The sequence below is a fragment of the Eleginops maclovinus genome, chromosome 13, assembly GCF_036324505.1.
Source record: "Eleginops maclovinus isolate JMC-PN-2008 ecotype Puerto Natales chromosome 13, JC_Emac_rtc_rv5, whole genome shotgun sequence".
In the NCBI taxonomy this organism is placed as follows: domain Eukaryota; kingdom Metazoa; phylum Chordata; class Actinopteri; order Perciformes; family Eleginopidae; genus Eleginops; species Eleginops maclovinus.
Genome location: NC_086361.1, coordinates 12,924,459 through 12,947,283, shown reverse-complemented (window position 1 = coordinate 12,947,283; position 22,825 = coordinate 12,924,459). Strand labels below are relative to the sequence as shown.

General features: G+C 43.1%; 1 protein-coding gene across 1 annotated transcript in view; it reads right to left on the bottom strand.

Annotated features, from left to right (window-relative positions):
- csmd3b (CUB and Sushi multiple domains 3b) overlaps window positions 1-22,825 on the bottom strand; it is a 312,509-nt gene that overhangs the window by 63,585 nt on the left and 226,099 nt on the right. The window contains exons 17-25 of the mRNA XM_063899320.1: window positions 22,493-22,680; window positions 21,939-22,127; window positions 17,739-17,855; window positions 17,142-17,357; window positions 14,967-15,155; window positions 3,954-4,054; window positions 3,730-3,798; window positions 3,395-3,551; window positions 1,669-1,860 (exon numbers count right to left, since the gene is read on the bottom strand). Coding sequence (XP_063755390.1) covers window positions 1,669-1,860; window positions 3,395-3,551; window positions 3,730-3,798; window positions 3,954-4,054; window positions 14,967-15,155; window positions 17,142-17,357; window positions 17,739-17,855; window positions 21,939-22,127; window positions 22,493-22,680 — 1,418 coding nt within the window. The remainder of the gene's footprint in view (window positions 1-1,668; window positions 1,861-3,394; window positions 3,552-3,729; window positions 3,799-3,953; window positions 4,055-14,966; window positions 15,156-17,141; window positions 17,358-17,738; window positions 17,856-21,938; window positions 22,128-22,492; window positions 22,681-22,825) is intronic.

Sequence of the window (22,825 nt, the reverse complement as noted above, 5' to 3'; positions counted from 1 at the left end):
AGGAGCAATATTAGGGGGATGGGAAGGAGGGAAAAAGAGAGAAGGAGAGGGAAAAGAAAGACAAAACTCGAGAACCAAGGGGGGAAACACTACTGAGTAATAATAAGAAGCAATATAATATTAAGACTGGAGGTTCGCTGAGGTCATTGTGTGTCACTGCTTGAATATAAAGTCAGAGAATATCAGCCAGTGGTTTTATGAGTCTTTCATTATTGATAGTGAGAAGGAGAGAGACTTATTAAGCTGAATCCAAAATCAGAAAGTTCACAGGCAGCGATGAAGAAGGAAAGGTCCCTAAAACATCGAGCGGCTGTTATCCTTATAGTTCCCATCTGGGGCACAGCTGCAGCGTCCATTTTGTGTGCCACTCTGTACAGTCTTAGCATTTATTTGGGTTTAATTGGGAAATGTATTCATTCAAACAAAAAAAGCTTCTAGAAAGGTCTGTCTCCGAACAAGCTTCAAGCTTTCAGACACGTATACCAATGGGCCTGTTTGAGTTGTGCAGTCCGTTTGATGCATAATAATGCATTATTATTGACTTGTTGACATCAATATTCAGAGCTGTGGTTTGTAGTTTCCCCATCAGTTTGGAGTCATGAAAAATGAATTAAAAGGCAATGAGGTTATAATGAAATATTTAGAATTATGTCAATACTGAAAGAGTGGTCGCTTCCCGGTACGCTTAATGGCTAACATAAAATGGCCTGCGTATTGATACAGTTCTCAGCGGCAAACCAAATCAATTAAAATCTGTTTATGAAACAAGTCTTATAAACAGGTTTGTCACTTAGCTCTTTATAGAGGAGGAATGACATAAATAAGGGTTAAGAAGAAGCCAGGAGGTGTGCTCAGTATGTGTGTGAATGTTAAAATACAAGGCAGAACATTTAGGGGTGAGGCGGTCTACAGGAAGGGACACTGCAGGAAGAGAAATGGGTCAATTTGCCAGAGGGAGTCCAGGTGGTAAACTATCCAAAATAAATGGGCTTATCAACCAGACTTTAAAACTACAGCACTGTGTGATCTTATGAGAAAATCAAGAAGGGGATTCCACAGGAAATTGTTCTCCAACTGCTTTCTTTCCAGATTATTGAATGAACATCCAGTGAGCAGACATTTAACATAAAGCTGAGAGCCACGGCACTGTAGATTCAGTACAGTAATGCTTACTGCAACTTAAAAAAGATGCGTTTTTCGAGTTCTGGGTTGAATTTGATATTCTACACTGAGAACAGCTGGATGTCATCATCAATTATGGAGGAAAAAACACTCAAAAGAGAAGAAGGGTTCAGTTATGTGGAAATGTATTCACTGAATTTATCCTGCTCTTAATTTTTGGCTTTAACAAAATGAACGTTTTCAATTGAAAACAATGCCTGTATGAGGCCTTGGGTTGCTGTGTGGCTATTTAACAGATAAATGGATACACGTCTGCAGATGGGAGCACTATGGACCACACATCATACATCCAAAAAATGCTGTAATATCAGAGAAAGCCAGAGCAACAATGAACCCTCCTCACCTTTCCCTCTCAAGCTTATTGCAGACTGCTATTCAAGGTTCATCTTGTAATTGAGTTTGTGCTTGCCTTTGTGTGTCTGTATACATATGCTTGTGTCTTTTCAATGCACTTCTTTTCACAATTAAAAAAGGCCAGGGACGTACCGATGCAGGAAGGCCGAGGGTTATCCCAGGCTCTCCTCTCGCCTGTCATGCACTTCAAGGTGGTAGCACCGTGCAGAGTGTATCCAGGCTCACATCTGTATGTGATGCTGCTCCCGGAGAAATGGCCTTGGTCGTTGACCTTGAAGCCAAACTGAGGCACGCCAGGGTCCTCACAATGGGACAACTCAAAACCTAGAAAGAGAAACAGGCAGAGGAGGATCATGACGGCGCATACGTTAAGAGAAACTCTCTCAGGGACATCAGGAGAGACAACGCAATTAGTTTTGTTTAGATGCTCAATATTCTTTTAATATCTGGCATACTCAAATATTCAGTTTATACATTTATATCACAGATCCTGTTAAGCTCTCATCCAGATTTATTAACAAAAACATTAGGAAAGATACATTAGACATCCACAAGAGTGATCCTGGAGCATATACACCTTATCCAATTTAATGTTGTTTTCACACTCTGTCTAAGATCCATTTCCATGGTAATATGCAGAATATTCTGTTCATTCATATGCTTGATTTTGGAGAGCGGATAGGAAGGGATATATAAATAGCTTATCCTTATAGGACCTAACCCACCTATTACCAGGAAGACGGGGTGCGTCTGGATTTGAGTTATTTCCTGCAGTAGGTGCATGTCTAAATCCTTAAAAATGACCGTTGCATGGATGTTTTTTGAACGTTTGCCAAACTGATAAACCTGCAGTCATCCTGACAAGTAGTGTGACTAATTGCACATCTAAATTTCTAAACATGTTTATGAAATCAAACCATCATGCATAATTCTTTGACATATTTGAGTTTACTTTAACTTTACACAGGGTGAGGCATCTACAATTGTATCATAACTATAAAACAAATCATAGTGCTGCTTTGTTTTATAAACTAATGCCTCTTATTTGCAAACCAACTTCTATCTGCATCATCAAAAGAAAGTTAAGGCACAGAGGAGTAAACGATGCTCCTCTCTCCTTGGTCTTACCTTACATGACTGCATTTAAACAAAGATTTTTAAAACTCCAACTATTCTTCTTAGAGGTAACAGCCAAACGTGGGAGTACTTTAGTGAACATCAGAGAGCCCCTTTAACATCCCAACCTACTTTGAAATCAGAGCGCTCTGCTATCTTTGTTAATCAAACAGGATATGTTTCTTGTGATGTTTTCAGCTATGGAATCCATAATTAGATGTGTGTTGGTTTCACAAATGAGAATAATTTGGAGTGAAATTGATTCTGAGAGCATGCTGCAATTGTGAGGAATTAGTAAAGCTGTCACGTGGCATTTAATTGCTCATTTAATGTGACTCCCACACTAAGTAGCATGTTTTCTCATGTGGTGTCCTTGTCTACACCAGGTTTACCGTATTTAACATTTCATAACTGAAATCCAGCTGAGATGTAATGCATTGCAATCTCCCAAACTCATTACAGATTACTTGCCATTGTCTCTTCAAAGGGAGCAATTAAGAAACTACCTGAACAGTCCAATTAACCCAATCCAGCATGTTTACGTTAGTTTTGTGCAACCTTGCCATGCACTGTGGGACAGGGGGATGATGCAGAGATGTTTACACACAGGTTTAATTTAGAGATTCTAATACTATGCAACAGGGGGGAAGTTGTTTCTTATACACCTACTGTATGTTGTTTACTGTTGGTCAGAATTTAACTCAGCTTCTGGTTTTGACTAGTTTAGGCTGTGTGCACTTACTGGAGTAGACCAGTTTGAATCCTTCCCCTGTACTTTCTGAATCACTGTAAAATTCAAGCCAGAGGTGGTTTGAAGTGGAGATCAGCGTCAGGCCCAGCATCGATGATCCTGTGAATTCTCCAAGACCGTGGGCTGTGCTGTCTTTACCATCATAGATCTGTAAAAATAATCCCAGAACAATCCATTTGGGATGCAAATGTAACATAATAACAACCTATTTAGGTTAAAGTGTGGGTTTTAATGGCATGCATTGCATCTTTTTATCATGACAGAGCAATTTCAAACTAGAACAATGACAAAGGAATCATTAAATGTGTGTTTGTGTGTGTGTTTACCTTTAGTATATCTCCCTGGGCGAGATGAAAGGTTCTGGCAGAAATGTTAATGCCTTTCCCAGCTTGCACCTAAAGCAAACATGATATACAAATTAGATTAGTTCGCCATTAAAGTACTCCCAAATATATGCAGATAGTCATTAAGCCCCACACATTTTCATAATGATTTTTACACTTGTGCCAGGGTTTCTATTACCCTTAGTTAGGATGTACAGATGAGGTACCTGGATGCTGTAGATGCACTCGTGGTTGTTGTCATAGTTCATTGGGTAGTTTGGAGAGAGTAGGATCCCTTCATTGTTTATAACTGAAGACCCGCACTCGGCTTGAAAGAAGAAAGAAGAGCATTCAAAAAGATTAAAATAGATGGTTTATTGATAGAGTGTGATAATGATGGGGAGAGAACATGTGGGAGGACATTGACATTTGTTATGCAACAGCAAATGCCACACAATAAAAAATCCATTCTAAAAAATGGTTCGGCCCAATAGTAAACCAATCCACAGTAGGAGCAGTTATAGAGAGGACTATAGCGCTTGGTGTAAAATATATTGGGTCATACAGAAGATGATTATTCCTTTTTTTCCAATTGGATGGACAGATACGCCTCGTGTGTATGTGTGTAATTTTACAACCATTTGAAAAGCTGATGTATTGTCAGCCATCTACTTCAGTTAAGGAGAATAAGCAGTCAGTTAAATTGAGAAACTAATTTACCTAAGGATATCCGCTCGCAGCACTTCTCACATGGCCTCCATCTGCAGCATCCACGTCCCTTTCCTCTCCTCTTCCCTCCCTCTCTCCCCCTCCCTGTGTCTCTACTGGTGTAATAGTCATATTACAGCTGTCATATTGTCAATAAATCACGCTGCTACAGTTTCCATTTAGAAAATTACCTCTCCACCCTCTCCCTCTTTCCCTCTTCAACTCCCTCCCTCTTGCTCTTTCTCTCTGTTCCCTCTCTATGAATAGTGCCTGCTTAACCCTCTTCTACTTCAATCTGCTTTTCTCTTCCGCCTCTCACAAGTTTCCCATTCTCTGCTGTTCCATGTTGAGGAGCAGATAATGTCCAGAAATAAGCCAACAGCACTTTTCTGAAAAAACAATGACAACCCCTTGGTACCTCTCTAACTCCTTTTTGACAGTGCTATAAGAAAACAATATGTCTGACTCACTGGGGAGGTAAAGAAAGCCCCATGTGAAAACCGAGGCCTCTGAAGCAATACTTTAAACTTGAGACGCACATCCCTTAGCTAATAAAAACTGAGAAACACAAAAACAAAGGCAAACACAACGCAAAGGTTTGCAGAGCTAAGTTATTAGAAAATGGCACATCCTAATCGTGTTCTTCCTCCAGGTTTCACTCCTCCTTTGTGATGTGCACAACATCACGCAGCAACGCAAAACAACACACAGGCACTAAATATAGCAACCAGCACTGAACCATGGAACCTCGGCACGCAACACCTCCCACCTCTCTGCATTATCAGTCTGTGCACGATTACGACAAATAGCCAAAAATGTAAACATTGGCATTGCAAACAAGACGGGAAGCTGGTATTTTAAATATCCTCACCAGCCATCTGCAATAAAAAAGTTAAATATTGTGTCTGCTGTTTTATTATAGCTTTATAGTAATGGTGTTGCTGAAAACAATCCTGTGAAGGATTCCAATTGTCTATCTCTATATTGCCTTCTATTGATTCCGCATTTTACACATTTCTTGCTCAAAACACCTTGAAGTTATGAGAACATTGTGTTGATCCTTGAGGGTAAGCTCATAATCTACTTCAGAATGAATTTGGTTATTGACAGACAGTATGAAAGTCTTTCTTTTATTGCATTGTAGTTACTTTTACCTTGGTTTATTAGCACAATATTTGGCAGTGTCACTCTTAATATATTGTGTCCTCAATCTTAAAATTACATGCTGACTAATGTGTGGTGTATGTGTCTAAAATGTATATTTAAATGATGGCCATTTCATATTTTAAGCAACTAGGAAGAACAAAAAAACTCAATACTTATGCTTATTTACATTAAAGTGCTTTGTTTCTGTTTCTTCTGTCTTTGTACATTATCCATTAGTTATTTCACTTAGGATGTTCCACCCAAGGTAATTTGCTGTTTCCTTCAGCAAATAGTTCTTAGGAAGGTTTCTTCATTCAGCTGAATGTGTGCATACATTTACATTTAACCTCATGTTGCCTCCACATGCATGTTTTTGTTTGCTGCTTGTAAAACTCCACTGTAGATGACGGACTGTGTGATTAACTTAACTGTGGATTAGAGTTTAATTTGGCGCATTAACCTACAGCCGATTGTACAGTGGAGCAGAAAATAAGCCCTATTATTTTCTGCCTCATCTGTCATTATCACATCAGTTTATTCACCCCGTTTGAAACGCATACAATAACATAATGATTCTGAAAATCTTCCAGTGATGGATAAAAAAAAAACACAGCTCAAATTAATGATTACGTCCCTAAATTCATAATTCTACAGTTGATATAGGATTGTACCAAAATGCTCTGCCCACTGATGACTCAACACAAAAAAAATATCTGACAACTGTTGTTCATCCATTGAAACGTTGCTGGATCAATACTCAGTTATTTTAGTGTCACATTTGTCCACTGTATTTCATTTTTATTTTTCAAACCCATTTGTTAATTTCTTTTTAATCAAGGACAGGGTACACTACGAGATCATAAATGCTTCTCATCTGTTTAACATTATTCTAAAAGATTTTCTCGCAACTTCCTTCACATTTCTGTTATGGCATCTCCTTCACTCTCTTGTAAAAGCAAACACAATTGGCCTTGTGTGTCTTAAAAGGATAAGCATTCAGAACATGTTTTGCTCCTTTGTTCGCAGGTCACAATGGGACAAATGTTGTTGTCTTCGCAAAGAACCTCAAGCTATCAGCAGTCCAACGGTTTTCTGGTAAATATAATTGATGTTTGTGAAACTGGAGACAACTGTAAAGTTACTATATAGTATCTTCACTGTAAGGACAACAATTAAAAGTAAAATAAACACTGTTTTCTTATCAGTAATTGAAAGTATGACCTTTAGGTAGAATTAATATAAAATGGCCTTGTATTTCTTTGAAGAGGTGCACTTCACAAACGGTAAATACTGTCTTCCTTTGGAGCTGGTCTATGCCTTCTTTGGCAAATGCAGCGACTTCTTTGGCTGACTTTTTTGGCCACTCTTCCACAGGGTCCTTCAGAAAGTCTGGTCCGTTCTGCCACACAGAATCCTCTTTAAGGTTTTCTGGCTTTGCTCCTCTTGTTACGAGGTCAGCAATGTTCAGGTCTCCTGGGATCCACCACCAGTCTTCGACAGAGGTGGATTTGTGGATCTCTCCAACTCTGTTCGCAAAGAAGGTTTGATATCCATAGCTGTCTCTTTGGATTGCTCCCAACATAGTCCGACTGTCCAGCAGATGGAGCCATCGTTCGATTTCCATCCGGCTGTGTTTTTCAATGTACTTCCTGAGTCGTGCTGCAAAGACCGCTCCGCAGGTTTCAGCTTTCACTGGTTCTCCCTTTTGGTCCAATGGTGTGAGCTTTGCTTTGGATTCAGCCAGTCTGACTCGGATGCCTTGTTCAGTTTCCCATCTGAAGTACACCACAGCTCCATAGCTCTTGTCACTTCCATCAGAGAATGTTACTCCCCAAGGTTTTCCAATCCAATCGACTGGTGTGAGGCTTCTGTGGAAGGTGATTTGGCTAAGACGTGTGTATTCCTCAAACAGCAGGATGGCTTCTTCCCTCAATTTTTCAGACAGAGGTTTGTCCCAAGTGTCTCTGGTCAGAGCTTTACCTCCAGCTTCCTGAAATGCCTTCCTGACAAGAATAGCACCCTTCTGTTTGACAGGTGTGACAAGGCCTATTGGGTCATACAGGCTTGCTACTTGGCTTAGCAGTTGTCTTCTCGTCAGTGGGTTTGGAGTGTTCTCTCTCACCTCTTCACCAAGGAGATTTTGGCCGACTCTCATTTTCCTTTTCCTCTTTGAGAAGTTGATTGAGGTCATGAGGTCAAGTTTATCCTCTTCAACGAGGTATCCAATTCCAAGGGCTTTGTTGTCTCCTTCCCTCATCTGGTTTGGAAGAATGAGTATTCTGTTTTCCTCTGCTCCTTGTTCTCCTGGCACAACCTCCTGCCTCCCACTTTGGCCTGACCGGACCCAGGGCTTGAGGAAGAACCCGCCTGCCTTCAGGATCTCCTCAACACTTTTGGTGTTCTGGTCCAGCTTTAGCAAGTCATTATGGGAGGTCAGGACATTGTCGACATAAGCATCCTCATCAAGGATCCTACGTTCCTCCTCCAGGTGAGCAAACATGGGCAGCTTTGCCGTCTCCCTCATGGCCAGCTGTGCAATGCACCCTGCTGGTTGATCGCCAATGTTGACTCTGGTGATGGCATACTCTTCGATTTCTCCCTCCTCAGTGTCTCTCCAGAGAAATCTGTGGAGGTGCATCTCCAGGTCTTCCAGCCACACAGAATCGTACATTTTCTTGATGTCGCCAAGGGCAGCATGGACACCTCCTCTGAACCTGAGTAGTACTGCTCGGATGGGATTGAGGACATCAGGCCCCTTCAGCAGAAGGTCATTCATGCTGAGCCCTTTAAACTTCTGGCTGCTGTTCCATACCAGTCGCACAGGTGTTGTGAGCGAGTGCGGATTTGGTGCCACCAAGTGGCTGACATACCATACTGGTCCTTTCCAGCTTGCAGTGATGTCTTTTGTGAGTTTCTTTGCTGCTCTTCTCTCCACCATCTCATGGACTTGAGCTGTGTATGCCATTCTCCACTCTGGCTCTTTTTTGAGTTGTTTCTCTGTCCTCAAGAAAGTGGCTTCCACCCCACTCCTGTTGTTGGGAAGGGAACTTGGATCTTGAATCCAGGGATACTTGGTGTCCCAGTGTGGTCCATCACTGTGCGCATCTGCTCTGATGTAGGTTAGCCCTTTCCTTATGATCTCCAGCTCTCTTTCTTCACTCAGAGTCATTTCCTTGCCTCCTGGTTGACAGTTGCCGCACCGGCATCCTCCACACTTTGGTTCGCAGGCTGCTCCAATGCTGTCCCATCTCCACCAGTCCAAGGACTCTTTGCCAGCAACCGTACTTTTGGTTTCAGCTTTGAACTCCTGTGCTTCAGTGATTTCTTGATACTTCACTGCTGAGGTTCTCATGGCTCGCGCAAAGTGTGTTGTTGATGTAGATGTATGCGCAGCCATATCCACCTCTTCAAAGAGGTCTGGATGCGCTCCACCAACCGTCTTTCCTAATGGGCTTTCCCAAAGGACAAGGTCCCCAATCACCTTCACTCTTTGTGGAGCAAGTCTTCCTTCCCGGTGACTGATGAGTAGCTCAATGTGCTTTGGTCTTTTGAGCTCTTCCAGGTTGGTTCCTGGGAAGAATTATTTGAGTTGCTCTGGTTTGATTACTCTGTGCACTTTGGCAATTTCATCCAAGCCATAGCAGACAAGCTCATGAGCTCTCTCCGTGCCGTTGGGTGTCTTGACCCTCACTCTGAGTGAGTATCTTTTGGTTTTCACCTTCATGGCCATCCCTCCGACTCCATGGACAATTAGCGTGATGTTTTCACTTAGCAGATTCAATCTCCTGGCAGCACTGTGGGTGACGTAGTTGGTGTCTGATGCTAAGTCAATGAGAGTTCCAATCTTCTGTCCTGCATTGGCAGTTACCTCTAACAGCATTAGAATGACTGGTAGCTCAGGTGTTCTTGACGCCACCACTCCACGTTGATCCTTCACAACACAGTTGGCCCTTGCAGTGGTGTTGGTAAAAGCTTTCCTGAATCTTTCTGCCATTTCCGGAGTGAGTTCAGACATCAATTTTACTTGCTCCTCTGTGAGCTTTTGCTTTCTCCAGGTGGATTTTCCTCCATCAGATTCCTTCATCTTGAAGTCTCCTCTTGAGCAAAGAAAGAAATGGTGGTCCGAAGAGCTCCCTTTTTTACAGTCCCTGTTCCTGCACAGGTAAGTGTCTTTACAGTACTCATCTTCTCCATGACAGACTAAGCATCGCTTGTATGCTCCCAACTTCTCCACAGCACTCAGCTTCTCGCCAGGCTTCAGTTCTTTAAACCGCTTGCAAAAGAAAATCTTCTCCCGGTGCTTTTCATCTCCACAGATAATACATCCTCCCCTCCTTGTGGAGCGTGTGGAGGCATACTTCTTTTCCAGGTAAGTAAGTTTCCTTTCAGGCTTTTCACTCACACTAAGCTGCTCCAGTCTCTCAAGAATTTCCTCTTGGGTCTTCAGGAATCCAAGAAGGCTGTCGAAGTGAGTGTCAGGGGTCACGCCATTTCTTGGGTTGACCATGAATACGAGCCAGTCTCTCTTCATATTGTCTGGCAGCTTGCTCTCTATGGATCTTATCACCAGAGGATTCTTTATGGCTCCAGTGTTTCCGAGCTCTGTGAGATCGTTCAGGGCCTTCTCAATGGTTTGAATCATGTCCATGACTTTCCTTGGCTGGTTTGCTCTTAAAGCAGCACATTTCTCCAGATCTTCAATTATCTCCAGGGCACTTGTAGACTTGTTTCCATACCTGATCTCCAGCACTCTGAACATATCTTCAGCAGTGTTGTAAGTAGGCAGGCGCAGGTCCCGGCAAATTCTCTCCTCAACGCTGTCCAGGAGTTGGAACTTCTTTGCCTCTACTGAGCCGGTCGGCTCCCCCTGCCTTTGCAGGTTCTCCCAGTCCTTCCTCCATCGATGGAAATTCCTTTTGAATCCGTCGAACCTGGGTAGACTGGTTGGTTTTATTTTTACTATTGGTTGATGAGCTGGCACAGGCAGTGGTGGTGTTCTTCGTCTTCTCTCCTCTTCTGCCATTCTTTGTGCTGTGAGAAATTCTGCTCTCTTCGCTTCAAGGCTGGTGTTTAGAGCTTTCAGCTCCTTCACTCTGTCCTCCAGACTTGCATTCTGTAATGCTGGAATCCACATCTCCCACTCTGATAGGCTTGTAGCGGCACCTTGGATTTGCTTCTTCACACTGTCCCACCGTAGCTCATAGCCATCTCTACTCACGGCGGAGACAAGTATTCCCTGAAGTCCCTCACAGGCTGTCTATGCCTCTTCTATTGCAGCTCCGATCTCACCTTCCCCATATCTGGGCCAGAGGTTGTTTTGGACTGTTTTTCGGACTTCATCCAGTTTTGCATCGCACTCCTCCATTACCTTTTCCAGGTCTGTTTGCTGCTGCTCGTCCAGCTTGACTTCTTCACCTTCATCAGTCTCAGCTTCAAGGTCTGCCAGTAGGCCAGCCCTGTAGCCATCATTCGTTTCCCCGATGTTCCTTGCCAGTGACGTGAGCTCCGTGAACTCCTCTTGAAGTTCAGTCTTTGTCAAATTTCCTGACGTTCTGCTCAGGAAGTTGGCTTGTTTAGTGAAGGCACTTCTAGCCAAGGTCCTCTCTTGCTTCAGCTGTTTCACTGTTTTTCCAAGAGCTTCCTTCGCCATTGTTTCCCAGTCAATTCTCCCTTTGCGATGACAGCTTTCCTTTCTTCAGGCTTTAATCCTGGGGTCTTCACTGCCACGCTGGATATAAGCTGGTTATCAACTGTCAAGTTATCCAGATGTTAAGATTCAGATTCAGCTCTGCCCAAACTTGAAAACGGCTTGTTCAACAGAAATGATGCAAGGGGACAACTCTGTTCCGTTCTGGTGATTTATTTTCTTTTAGATTGATGGCACAAAGTGAAATTCCAGAGGAAGAATAGGTTGATAACCTTTAAGAAACAAAAGGGTAAATTACATTCCACATCAGTATGCATCAATCATGATCATTAAACTAAACATCTCATTTAAATTCAAAACAGATCAAAATCAAACAGAAAACAGCAAACAAATGATTCTTTCAAACAAAATATTTGAAGTCCATACCAGGTGAGTCTGTGGTTGAACATGAGCTGTCAGTAGGCTGAGGAGACCGAGCAAAGAGGGCTCGCCGAGCTAACTCCAAACATTTTATACTCATGCTTGATTAGAGGTGCGCAGGTGAAATCGGTCCCTCCAGAAACATGGGTTGCATCCTGTCTGTTGGGTGTCTGGGTGAGCTCTCTCTGCCCCCTTCAGGCCTGGAGTCCCTCCACAGATACTGGTCCTATGCTCACACTTGTTTGACGCCACAAATACAAAATGTGAACCATTTGAAATTGGCTGTGCTTTTGGCGACCTAAAATCCATCCATCCATCCATCTTCTCCCGCTTTTCCGTCAGTGTCGCGGAGGTAACAGCTCCAGCAGAGAGCCCCAAACTTTCCTTTCCCTGGCCACATCAACCAGCTCTGACTGGGTGATTCCAAGGCGCTCCCAGGCCAGCGAAGAGATATAATCCCTCCACCTGGTCCTAAGTCTACCCCTCGGTCTCTTCCCAGCTGGACGTACCTGGAACACCTCCCTAGGGAGGCGCCCGGGTGGCATCCTAACTAGGTGCCCGAACCACCTCAACTGGCTTCTTTCAACACGAAGGAGCAGCGGTTCTACTCCGAGTCCCTCCCGGATGACTGAACTTCTCACCTTATCCCTAAGGGAGATGCCAGCCACCCTGCGGAGAAACCCCATTTCCGCCGCTTGTATCCGCGATGTCGTTCTTTCGGTCATGACCCATCCTTCATGCCCATAGGTGAGGGTAGGAACGAAGATGGCCCGGTAGACAGAGAGCTTTGCCTTCTGGCTCAGCTCTCTTTTCGTCACAACGGTGTGGTAAAGCGACTGCAGTACTCCCGCTACTCCGATTCTCCGGCCCATCTCACGCTCCATTGTTCCCTCACTCGAGAACAAGACCCCGAGATACTTGAACTCCTTCACTTGGGGTAAGGCTTCATTCCCTACCTGGAGTGGACAGTCCATCGGTTTCCTGCTGAGAACCATGGCTTCAGATTTGGAGGTGCTGATCCTCATCCCAGCCGCTTCACACTCGGCTGCGAACCGATCCAGTGAGTGCTGAAGGTTACAGACCGATGAAGCCATTAGGACCACATCATGCGAGAGTGAAAAGCTGGTCCGTCGTTCCACGACCAGGACGAAAACCGCATTGTTCCTCTTCAATCTGAGGTTCGACAATCGGCCGGACCCTCCTTTCCAGCATCTTAGAGTAAACTTTCCCGGGGCTGAGTAATGTGATGCCTCTGTAATTGGCACACACCCTCTGATCCCCCTTTTTAAAGAGAGGAACCTACCACCCCGGTCTGCCACTGCTTCGGTACTGTTTCCGACTTCCACGCAATGTTGATGAGACGTGTCAACCATGACAGTCCCTCAACACCCAGAGCCTTCAGCATTTCTGGGCGGATCTCATCCACCCCCGGGGCTTTGCCACTGTGGAGCTGTTTAACTACCTCAGTGACTTCCCCCCGTGAGGTTGGAATTGATCCCTCTTCATACTCCAGCTCCGCCTCTAACATAGAGTTCAGGAGTTCCTCAAAGTGTTCCTTCCACCGCCCTAACACACTATCAGTTGAGGTCAACAGCGCCCCATCCTTACTGTACACAGCTTGGATGGTACCCTGCTTCCCCCTCCTGAGGTGTCGGACGGTTTTCCAGAACAACTTTGGTGCCGACCGAAAGTCCTTCTCCATGGCTTCTCCGAACTTCTCCCACACCCGCTGCTTTGCCTCGGCCACGGCTGAGGCTGCTGTCCTTCGGGCCTGTCGATACCTTGCAACTGCGTCAGGAGTACCCAGGGATAACATATCCCGGAAGGCCTCCTTCTTCAGTCGGACGGCTTCCCTGACCACCGGTGTCCACCACGAGGTTCAAGGGTTACCGCCCCTTGAGGCACCTAAGACCTTGAGACCACAGCTCCCTGCCGCAGCTTCTGCAATAGAGGCTTTGAACACCGCCCACTCTGGTTCAATGTCCCCAGCCTCCACAGGGATGCCTGAAAAGCTCCGCCGGAGGTGTGAGTTGAAGGCCTCCTGGACATGGGACTCCTCCAGACGTTCCCAGTTCACCCGCACTACACGTTTGGGCTTACCAGGTCTGTCCAGAGGCTTCCCCCGCACACTCGACCCAACTCACCACCAGATGGTGATCAGTTGACAACTCCGCCCCTCTCTTTACCCGAGTGTCCAAAACATGCGGCCTCAGGTCCGATGATACGATAACAAAATCGATCATGGACCTTCTGTCTAGGGTGCTCTGGTACCACGTACAGTTATGAGCATCCTTATGTTCGAACATGGTGTTAGTTATGGCCAATCCATGACTAGCAGAGAAGTCCAGTAGCAAACCACCACTCCGGTTCAGATCAGGGGGGCCGTTCCTCCCAATCACGCCCCTCCAAGTGTCTCCATCATTGCCCACGTGTGCGTTGAAGTCTCCCAGCAAGACTAAGGAGTCCCCTTCAGGAGCCCCATACAGGACTTCTTTCAGGGTCTCCAAGAAGGCCGAATACTCTGAACTGCTGTTTGGTGCATAAGCACACACAACAGTCAGAGTTTTCCCCCACATGCCCCGCAGGCGTAAAGAGGCGACCCTCTCGTCCACTGGGGTAAACTCCAACAAAGCGGCACTCAACCGGCGGCTTGTGAGTATCCCCACACCCGCTCGGCGCCTCACACCTTGGGCAACTCCGGAGAAGAATAGAGTCCAACCCTTATCCAGAAGTAAGGTTCCAGAGCCGACGCTGTGCGTAGAGGTGAGCCCCACCATATCCAACTGGTAACACTCCACCTCCCGCACAAGCTCCGGCTCCTTCCCCCCCAGAGAGGTGACATTCCACGTCCCCAAAGCCAGCTTCTGTCGCCTGAGTCTGGTCCGTCGAGACCCTCTGCTTTCACTGCCACCCTTCTGGCAGCGCACCCGACCCCATCATTGTTTCCCGTAGGTGGTGGGCCCGCGGGACGGAGAAGCGGAGGTGTTGCCCACGTTGCTTTTTCGGGCTGTGCCCGGCCGGGCTCCGTGGCAAGCCCGGCCACCAGATGCTCGCTGACGAGTCCTCCTTCTGGGCCTGGCTCCAGAAGGGGACCCCGGGCTTCCTCCGGGCTGGGTATCCTCGCTTCCAATTGTGTTATTCATGGAGTCTTTTTGAACCTAAAATCTAAAATGACATTTCTAAAATATGTGTCTTTAGGAACTTGTTTTGGGATACAAGAATCAAAAATCAACAAATGTGTTATTTTACCACATACGGGACTAGAGGGTTGCATACCAGATTACATTACATTTTAATGAGAAGTAACAATACCACATACCGACACATCTAGGAAGAGCCGAGCTCCACATCCTCCGCCCTCCTCCCAGACAGACCACCTCTGGCGACCCCTCTAAGCGATATCCCATATTACAGGAAAAAGACAACGTGTCTCCGATTCCAAAACTGTAGCCGTTTCTTCTGCCAAACCGAGGCATCCCGGGATCCTCACACGGCTCCAGAGTATATTCTGCAGAAAATACAATGAATTTAAATGAACCGTACATTACACCTTCGATGATGTTTCTTCATACAATAGCATGAGATTTGTTTTAAGTGATGACGGACTTTGTCAGTGAATCAAAAATATATATCAGATTATGTACTTTATGTGATTTTTTGAGCAACTCTCAATTTAGCTGAGTGTTGCTTGGGTGCCATAAGAGTAAGTGAGATGTAATCAGATTAGAGTGTAAATTAAAGTGTCCTCTACTGATGGTGTTAGATCAACAAATCAATACCCATCGCACTCAAAGTCCAGGAAACCATTAGATGTTAACTGAAACGAGCAAACAACCTGATGGCAATTCTCTGTACTTTGTGTGTGTGAAGAAACCCTTTTCAATAATTAAATCACTTTTGAGATACAAAAAAACTCTTGAAAATGCAGTTCATTAAAATATAATGTCCACATTAGAACCATGAACAATTTGTCCAAAAGTTGTGAGCTGACTGTGTCCTGAAAAGCTCTTGCTGATTTTATTGTTCGGCATGGTACAGCAGAGGGTTTATCTTCAGAGGGCAAAGACTTAAGATGGGATGTGTGTTCAGAGTGTGCAGCAGGAGGAGACAGCATGTTGAGCATGTTGTTGTGATTGGCAAGTCACATCTCGGGTGACACTTCCATGTGTTACATTCTTAGAATCGGCTTATGCCATCTGGGAGGCAATAACCTGTCCCTTAGTGTATTCTCAGATTTGAGTGCTCCTTTATCCCAGAGTCAATGAGAGAGCCTTGAAAGGGTAGCTAGGCTGACAATCTTGATTAATGGAGGACAGCTGTAGCCTTGGACTTTGTCTTAATTCTGCCACTTAACCATTTCACCCTAAAAGTGGATGAGCATTGCAGTGGCACACACAGAATTAGGCATCCATCTCTCTTTGTCCTATTGTTTTGTTTAATGGTGGTTTACACTCAGTTTAATGTTGTGTAACCCCTTCACTCTGTTATGCATTTTTTTCTTTAGCAATTCTCAATGTTTATGGGTAGTCCTCAAGGCCATTGGTAAGTGGCTCCTTAAAGAGCAGTATTGATACAACAAATTGTATCTCTATTTCTAAAAGGCCATTTAAAGCCCAAAAGTGTTGGCCATTAGGCTTGGATTTTCATTGTATTCCTGACAATCTCCAATGACATCTTGATGCACGGTTTAAGTATAAAAATCATAACTGTCTGAACTTCATTCAGGTGTAATTACTATAGGTGCACCGCAATGTGAATAGACAAAAAATCCCAGCAATTGACACAAGTTAACATTTTTTAAGGAGTGCAAAATGTGTGCTACGCTACGCCGCGCCTGTCAATGGATCTGCAACTTATGGAATATGTAGATACTAAGATGTAGTATGTAAATCTCGACATAGTCAATGTTGATATTTATTAGTTTAGCCCTGCATTGTTGTCGAAGTGCAATCCTTGTTTTCTAGCTTTTAAGTCTATATCCGTGCAAGTGCGACATAAAACTGAAAGGTTAACTTCCTTTTCTTAAACATATGTACTTTGCCAATAAGATTTGGATCCTGATTACCCTCTTTAAACGCTCCACTGTTGAGCTTCGCACGCTCTGTTAGTTTTTATTTTGGAACACACTGTGATAAGGTGCTATATAAATGAACTTAACAAGATTTATTAAGTAACCTTACTACTTGAAATAAAGCTTTGTCTGTTAATTTACCACAATACATAACACAAACTGTATTATCTTTATTGTGGTATCTTTAGATGTTGCTCTGCTTTATTCTGGTGCAGTGAAGCTTTTATTTTACTATGGTCTCTTGAATCCCCCTCCATGGGTTTCTTGGGTGATTTTTGTAAAGTTCCTGTTAACTGTTTATGATTGACACTAGGCTTAGTTACGTCACAGTTTTTGTTTAAAATGTACAATACTACTCTGAATTGTTCCAGTATGAGTAACACTCATTTTGACAGCATTTGAAATTACTATTTGAAAGATTACCAGAGAAAGTTATGTTGAAGCCCTCATATGAAATCGAAAAGTCAGAGACAAATCGTAGCTGAGCTTTGAAGTTGCCATAGAGACCAGCATTAATGTTGCTAGGCAACTCGTTGCCGGTCAGGCGAGCCAAAGGTTGCACAAAACTTCCGTTCTCCGTAACCAAGAGGTAGTCATGTTGATCCTCCAGGTGAAAAGAGCTGAACTGAAACTGGACTCCTGTTAGACACACACACACACACACACACACAAATAGAAACAAAGATCACATATAAAAAGTTAGTTTTATTCTAATTATATGCACACAAATAAAATCTCTATAAATAATGAATCGTTCAATAAAAACAGGTCTGCATCGATAACATCACAAGTCATTTCATAATACTTAAACTTTGTTAACATTATTTGTTTTTAACCAACTTCTCTTCAGACACCGGCTATATTTATATTATAAATATTATATACACACCTCCGAACATGTTTTAAACCACAAAATAATTAAAGTTTTCAGTTTTAGTATATCAGTAGCTGCACTAGCGTGAGTGCTACTTGCTACTGTCTCTCTCTATCAGGGAGTGTGAGGCTCTTCATGTCTCTTGCCTTTCCCGTGGCTGACTTCAACGGTCCAGGTACAGTTGAGAGATGAAGGGTAGCTGTCTGGATAGCCGGGACTAAGGATGGTTCCCCAAGGACCTCTAACATCCCCACCACATAGAGCTGGATAGATCGAAAGAGACAGAGTGGAAGAAAGAAGGAGAGAGAGATAAATGTGCAGAGAAAAGGGGGGGGGGGGGGGGGGAGCAGAGAGAAGGTTAGCATGAGACTGTTGGTAGCTAAAACAGACAATGTTTCCCAGTGGACCTTTAATACCACTTCTTTAGTATATACACACACAAATGCTACAAGAGAGGGGGGGGTAGACGGAGCTACAGAGAATGATAGAGATCCTCTGTACTGTAGAAGGTCTGCACGCACTGGAAGCTACAAAATGTGTGTGTGTCTTGGTAAACGTTTCAGTGTGCATTTCCCTGTTGCTGTACTTCAAATCCTAAGTGACGTTTTTTTCTGATGTATTCCTCCCACTGTTGCTCAAAAATAATGACATAAATAATGTAAACTCCACCATGCACTGGAATGATAAATAATGGATTATTTGCTGTTTATATAGTCTTATGTCCCTGAAAGTAACCAACCCCTGACATTGATTAACTGCATCTGTGATGTTAGTCATTCCTCATCTATGTTGACAGTGCATAATTATCCTGAGGGATTTTTTGGTGTTTAAAGAAACAGTACCAGTTTATATTGTGTGGAATTGAATAATGCAGAATGCGCTGTTTGGCTGTGTTGTTAAGATCAACTCAATGATCTTTTCAACACAACTACTCTAGATCAGAAAAAAAGGCAGAAAGGGTAACCAGGGTATGCATGTTGAAAGTATGAAATGCTCACCAGGCAGCTTGATTAGGGTAGCACTCTACGTAGGCGGGGTTCAGAGGAGCTTTCTATAGACTGAAAACAAATCCACATATAGCTACACACTGAAGGGGCTAAAATGTGGTTTACAAAGAGTCGTATTTACTAAATGATAACGCATGTTTTCGGCTGAATAAAGGGCAAAACTGCTCTCATTAGTCGTAATTAATGCTTCAAGTTTCAACATCCATGCTGTTGTCCACATCAAAGTGACTTATCACAACTTCCAATTTGTCCTGACTGCTGCTTTACTGAGTATAATCAATCCAGAGCAACCAGTGTTTAGTGCCACTTTAGTAACACATATTCAGATTCTAGAATTTTAGAATAGGTAATGCTTAAAAACGTGACCATCTCAACTCAAATCAATCAGAACAAATTGGCGAAAATATGTTGAGAGCCAAAGAATGTGGGAAAAAAACTAGAGATTTTATAAAACAACAAGAAGGTCAGTACTTTATTTTACTGAGAAGTGTAAGAAAATAAAAGCGTCTTCGCAAGATTATGTTGCTTTGGAATGTATAGGGCTTGCGTTCCAAATTATTTTGAGGAAGAAAAGAAGGAAGAAAAAAAAAACTCCCTCAAAAAGAAATGGTTGATTATCATTTAAGATAATTTTCCACAACATTAATGCTGTGCAATACTGTAGCTTCATAGTGTGCAAGAACCGTTAAATGTCTTTAGTTTCTGAAATCTTTTTTCGTTAATAAAGTTTGATTTCAAGTGATATGAAGCAGTGATATTCAAAGCAGTGAAGCATTGCAAATGTTTCTACTTAAAACATTCCCAACCTCACAGTGCGGCCTCAGGATGACCCGGTTGGTTCTGCACTTCATTGTTATGCAGTGAAAGACTTGTGATCAGAGTGGAGACTAGGTCCTCCAGAAATATCTGTTGCTCATTCAATGCATACTAATGCTTGCATGTGTTGAAGCTGCTACATTTCTGCTCACTCCAGTTGGGCCACGTTACAGTTGGCCGACTGGCCTGTCATTTCCTCTTGCAATAAACCTATAAGATGCCATAACATTACTTCAAAAGTGCAACGGTAGCAGGGCACTGGGGAGAAGGTCAAACCTCAAAGTTCTGATGAAGTTTCCTTAAGCAGGACAATGAACCAGCTTAATGGGAGCTGGTAAGAGCTGTAGCTCACATTACAATCTGCTACAACAGCATAAAACAGGTAAGTCAGAAACGGATCAAACCCGATAATTACGATCTTCACTCTCAGCCACCACCATTTTTACGACGTCAGCATCCCTCAAAACGAGGGTGAGGAGTGAAAATATCTCCTAACTAAACAAAAATGCAAGAAGGCGCACACACACAAACTCCGCCATCAATTATTGATACTTTTCTGCCAGGAAGCGCATAATGTTGAATGCTGAGTTATATGATAAATCTGAAACACTCCATCATATCCATCTCTGCAAGTTTATTTCTCTCTGGCTCATTATTGATTTCTTTCTGTCTGTCTTTCTTTATGTTCTCACTTTCTTTTCCACCTCTATCCATTAGTAGGTCTTAGTAGCCATTCTCTCTTTATTGTGAATGAAGTTTGGTTGACTAACTGCAGTATTATTGTATCAACCTAAGGGAAAAAGGTTGAGAAAGTAATTGTAATTCATTCATTTAAGTGCACATACAGCTTGTGGAAAAAAGTGTATAAAAGATGTTGATGATCATTTTTCAATGTAGATGTTACAGAAGCTACTTTGGTTCAAAAGCTAGACTTTAAAATGCTCTGTGCTGAAGTGATATTTCTGTTGTTGTGGCTTTAACATGCTATATCAAATGAAGGAAAGTAGCTTATTTTCCATTATGCAGTATGAACAACATTTGATTTCTGAAACATTTTCCAGGGCTGAGTCAGATGCTTTCACTGCTGCTTTGACTGGTTTCCTCGTTTACTTGTTGTCAATCACCATGGAAATCCAATTCTCTTCGACCACAGCAGCAAATAGTTCCTATATTTGTGTGGGTCGTACTGTGTAAACAGAGTCTAATGACATACTGCAAATTCTAGGCAGCATATTTGATGTTTAGACGCTCAAACTGCCTCCTTGGAGGAACCCACTGCCAGTCCCAGAAACTGTGCAATTCATGTGGTTAACAAGCCAAGCCAACAAGCAAGCTGCCTCAAAACTGATGCAGCAGTGCCGCATCTCTCTGTCCTTCCTCCCCTCCAGCACGACCATGATTGAATTCAGAGAGTAGGAGAGAAAGAGACAGAGGGATAGGTCGCCTACTCTTGTGCCCCCCCCACTCTTTGATTTGAGTGAAAAGAGAGAGGAGGTGACAGCCAACACAGGCTCTCGTCAACCTAACCTCAAACCCTTCTATGTTCACAGTTCGCACAGGAGAGGGGGTGACAGGAGGCACATTGCACAAGCACACACATGTACTACAGCACGCACACGCACACACGCATACACACACACACACACACACACACACTGTACACGCCCATATATCTCTAATCTTCCCCTCAAATCATCCCCTATCAGCCAGAGCAGCCTTCACTGCAAATTACCCTGTGTACATTCAAGTGTGTGTATGTGTGTGTGTGTGTGTGTGTGTGTGTGTGTGTGTGTGTGTGTGTGTGTGTGTGTGTGTGTGTGTGTGTGTGTGTGAGTGTTTGATGCAACCAGTGGTTTTGTCGCAGAACAACATGTCCTGTGTGACTCAGCTCCTCGTATAGGGATGGCAGGCTTCACTGCTGATCTTTTTTTTCAACACGCCTCATCTTGTTCGTGTCTTTTTTATAATGACTTGACTCGATAACCTATTTTTGTCCAAACTATGTTTTGGGTCAAGTTCTTAAAGAAATGTCTTACCTTTCATTTTCCAAAAATGCGTATTATTTGTTAGGAGCAACTATAATCAGTGTATAGTTATATATATATATGTTTTTAAATCATTAGGGTCCATAACCTACACATGTATGTGCTGTGATGGATGTAAAAAACACAAATACTGTAATGTTAGCAAAGATAAAGTGGGTTAGTCTCAGCCGTCTTTCCGTTTTATGTTTTTTAAACACACATTATCTGAAAATGAAATTGTATTGAGGTCCATTTATAATACTTGTTTTGTAATATTAATTCCTCAATACTATCTAAACTTTTTATTACCTCATTAAGTCACATCATGTTTACATAGGTAGGATATAGGAGTTTTTTCCCTAGAATCAGTTTTTGTTTTAACAAAACATTTTAATCTGTGGTATCATGAGGTGTGGTGTAAAGCAGGTGATGCCTATAACGACAATAATAACAACTCTGTTATATCTTTGTATGAGACTTGTTCTTATTAGTTATTTACCGTCACATGTAGGTAAAGGGTGGCTCCACCAGTGGTTCTTCTCACATACTAACGGCTCCTCGTGGCTAAGTCTGTAGCCCGAATCACAACCGAATGATACCGTGGACCCGATGGAGAAATCTTGCCCGTACCGAATACCGTTGACGGGGATCCCAGGGTCCAGGCATGAGTAGCTGTCCACTGTAACACCTGAGAAATACAAGGATTAGATGTCAAAATGTTAGGTGTGTCCAAAAAGACTAAACGGCTATCTGCAGTTCTGCTGATCTGCATATTCTAAAACTCACAGATGGTTTGCACCTCCTCATAAAGCACCATGCTGTGACTTGCATTTTGCAGGTAATGACCTGCATGTTCGGCCAGCTTGTGAATCTGTGTCTGCTGGGCTACAAGTGTGATGTTGTGTCCTGACACCATGCAAACCTCCTGTACTGTTTGTTCCATTATATATTTATCGCATTGGTTATTGTAATCCATAATAGGCATATACAGCATTTATAAGTCAGCTTTGTATTTCATGTTTATATGTATAAATATATTTCTTTCTGACTTACTTTCATACAATATCTTGAAGCCAGCATTTGATCGACTGTTGTCGGTGGTGAACAGTAAATAAAGAAAGTTGTTGCTACTGAACAGGAACTGGGGCACCTGGGTACCATTAAAGGAGCCAACCAGAGGAGACAGGAGGTTTGGCCCATCATGGATCTCCAGGAAATCATAACCCAGCTCCGTCTGGAATCTTTGAGACAACAATATGAGAATATTACACTTTTAAAATAAATTGCAAGGTTTGACATTCATTTTAAAACAGTTAGGACAACAGAAATTTGGAGAGAAGTGATGCTTTAGTTTTTCACATACTGCTGGATCTGTTTTTAGCATAG